At 40.2% G+C, this 3184-nt stretch overlaps 1 protein-coding gene across 1 annotated transcript; it reads right to left on the bottom strand.

The window, feature by feature from the left end:
* Positions 1-685: 685 nt before the first annotated feature.
* On the bottom strand, positions 686-2879 carry tmem101 (transmembrane protein 101). Its single transcript, XM_067245277.1, has 4 exons — positions 2749-2879; positions 2101-2281; positions 1865-2011; positions 686-1506 (listed from the first exon to the last, which is right to left on the bottom strand). The coding sequence occupies exons 1-4, from the start codon at positions 2877-2879 to the stop codon at positions 1198-1200; spliced, it is 768 nt and encodes a 255-aa protein (XP_067101378.1). The 3' UTR covers positions 686-1197.
* Positions 2880-3184: the final 305 nt, after the last annotated feature.

The following is a 3184-nucleotide window of genomic DNA, read 5'->3' as shown; positions in this document are numbered from 1 at the left end:
CACAAGTAATTGTATCTTCCAGGCACTGTCATCCCTGACGTTTCTGGAAAGATTGGACCTCAGTTACAATCAACTGAGATGCTTCCCCCCCCCAGACTTCCCCCAAAGCCTGTCATCCCTCCAGGAGCTGCAGCTGGACCACAACCTCATGGAGCACCTCGACCTTCCTACCCTGGCACAATTCGACAACCCGAGGAAGCTGGACCTCAGCTGGAATTCTTTATTACACTTAATGTATTTGTACTTGCTGTTATGTGTCTTAGTCAAATTGTGAAATACAGTATATTAAACTAATAAAGGGATTATGGATATTTCTGCAATATTTTCTGCCAGCATGCATTACAGAATAGATTGGCCGAGTATTTGTAAATAATTTTTTTTCACTAATATTTAGTTACTTAAAGGCAGAGTAGGTCATGTTGAGAAGCACTCATATTTGGTTATATACAATTCACATATTAAAGAATCTACTAAAAGAACATTAACAAATGTGTACAGCTCTTTTTACTTGCCATGTCATAAAGGGCTTTAAAGATGTCAACACCCAAGAGCAAACCTACACCCCCAGAGAAGACAAGGAAAACATAATGTCAACAAGTATAAAAGTGAAAATACATGTAATACAAAATGTTTTTTTTTATTATTACGTTAAATGACAACCTACATATAGGATTGCATGAAACATAAAACAAAAGTATACAAAACAACCGTACATTTGAAATATTGGGTCTGAAATAATCCTATTTCTGGATTATTATTCAGTGGTACAGATGGCAAATTTCAAGTTACTCTGACAATATATTGTAATAGGTATTCAATGACCATTCAATGATAAAACCTTAACATTTTCTTACCAAATACTTTGCGACAATCTACTAGTGTTACATCTTAGTTAAGAGTCAAGTTTCAGAGCAAAACGTTAAATAGAAAGAAAAGAAAGAAATGTAAACATAATCCTAGAAGTTATTAAAACCTCAAATGGAGCGCATTTATCTGCGGAAGCAAAATAAGAGTTTGTTAAGGACAAAGACGACCGAGACAGCATTCAGGTACCAGCATCCAGACATGACCCACTGGATGTGTGCATCCTTCCTGAGGGGCCATCGTAGACCATGTCGAAATATCCTAAAATCTCATTCCAAATACAAGTAGTATTTGTATTTGGGGCAGCTGACAAAAAGTCCTGTGTGTGTGTGTTCAGCCATCTGTGGCCAGGATCAGCACAGCCCCAAATATGCCCACGTTATGCCCAATCAGTTTCAATTGGTTCCAGAACTCCACCCGGCAGTTGTTGTGCCAGTAGCCCAAGTTCCCATCGATGAAAAGGAGGACCAGGGGCAGGACTACGGCCAGGACCTGGGCAGCCAGGCGGATGTAGCATCCAGAGAGGAAGGCCAGGGCTAGCACCCCATACATCACCACCAGAAGCATCAGAGTGATCTCGCCACCAGGAATGTGGTTCAGATAGGCCATTCTGTCCTCTTTACTGTGTTGCAGTGAGTACACCTGGTGGTAGGAAGAGAATACTGCATTTAGATGCAGTGCTTTTTCGCTTGGCAGTCTAGACTCTAGACCAGGCTCTACTATATTTCCATGATGTACAATCGATAGGACATAGAACACTTTTGAGGAGCAGACAGGAAACCTAAGCCTTATATATATCCCAACTGAAAGGATTAAACTTGGCTAATGAATTGCTCTAGTCTGATGGATTCTATATACACACACACACATGTATGTTCTCATCTTCTATATTTCAGGTTAATTGACTCCAAGTAGGTCTATTGCACCATGGGTGGGGGAGGGGGATTCAGACCACAGTCTCCTTTTCTAGGTCGCACTTCAGTAAAGAGGAAGGTCTTACCACACAGATCAGGTAGACACCGAGGAAAACTTGTCCAGTAGATTGCAAGGATCTGGTACGAGGTTTCTGTCTGTAAACTTCACCTGCACCACTGGCCATAATCAAAAAACCTCCAATAATGGCCAGAACTCTGGAATACATCCGTACCTGCAGAAAAGTCCACAATAAAAGTCCTTGTATAATAACCAACAGATAAGCATTAGTTCACAGGATGATATCTTAACAAAGTTACTCACCTTTAGCCAGTCAGTGTAGTGCACTTGTTCACCTATATAGGAGACATAGGTGCTAATGGCCAGCTGCATGGCAGCTGCCAGAGCAAACCACCTCCTCTTCACCCCAAATGACATGAAACTGGCACAAAGCACTGCTGCTCCCATGTCGATATACAAGTAGGGCACCTGTATGTCAGGCTTCCTGGAAACAATAGGACTTTTATTTCTACAAAATTTACCTGACACGTATCTACTGTAGAGTAAATGCAGTAGTAGTTATTTGTCAAAAGTGCCATCAAGTCTTAATTGGCAAGCGTGATCAAAGGGATATAGCAAGCGAGCTCATCATGGACTCCTGTTAAATTACAAGGAAGTCGCTTGCTTCAAATTAAAGACGACGAAAATAACTTTCATCTTGCTATTTAACTAACTCAATCCAGATGACTCGCTTGTAATGCCCAGATAACAGCGAGTAAGTTTACAATACCGGAAACTGAGACAGTATACAACCAAGTACATTTTTAAACACATTTAAGATGCACTAGTTCCCTAAAACGTGATGTTAAACTACAATATACAGTATACAATTACAACACTTTACAGGTTATATTCGATAGCTAGCTAGGTACTAATTGCAAATAGAAGGTAAAGCATTCAGGTAGAACTTACCGTTTAGCATCAGCGCGCTCTGCAAAAAGCATTAACATGCTGAAGCAGTTCCAAAACCCAAATCGGGTTAGAATAAAGGCACCGAATTGGGAGAGAAACCTCAAAACTTGCTTTCTGCTAGGGGCAGCCATGATTGCTGGAGTGACAGATCAGCAGCAAAACGTAAAGTAATGTCAGCTTCCTGTGTCGACGCCTGTTAAAAATGTCAAAGTAAAAGCTTTCTGTGTGAAGTGAAATGACCACACTGCTGTACCAATAAGGACACCAAGGAATAGTATACTAGTAACGTATTTATATTTTGTATATGGTATTACCTTTACCAGGAAATTAAACCAATAACTATAGTTAACTTTTGTCATTATTGTTTAGAGTCTTTAATTCTGGTGACAGGTTTTTAAAGCTTCTGGGCGCAACCTCGTTCAGATTGTCTATAAAA

This window comes from Osmerus mordax, chromosome 10 (genome assembly GCF_038355195.1).
Source record: "Osmerus mordax isolate fOsmMor3 chromosome 10, fOsmMor3.pri, whole genome shotgun sequence".
Taxonomy (NCBI): Eukaryota; Metazoa; Chordata; class Actinopteri; order Osmeriformes; family Osmeridae; genus Osmerus; species Osmerus mordax.
The sequence above is the reverse complement of the archived record's forward strand: the minus strand, read 5'-3'. Positions and strand labels throughout refer to the sequence as shown.

What these genes read in the sequence shown, in the direction of transcription:
- tmem101 (XM_067245277.1), bottom strand. Translation starts at nt 2,879, where the DNA reads ATGGCTGCCCCTAGCAGAAAGCAAGTTTTGAGGTTTCTCTCCCAATTC. An exon ending in ACTACACTGACTGGCTAAAG is followed by an intron (nt 2,012 to 2,100) that starts GTGAGTAACTTT and finishes ACTTTTCTGCAG; the next exon opens with GTACGGATGTATTCCAGAGT. An exon ending in GTGTCTACCTGATCTGTGTG is followed by an intron (nt 1,507 to 1,864) that starts GTAAGACCTTCC and finishes TCCTACCACCAG; the next exon opens with GTGTACTCACTGCAACACAG.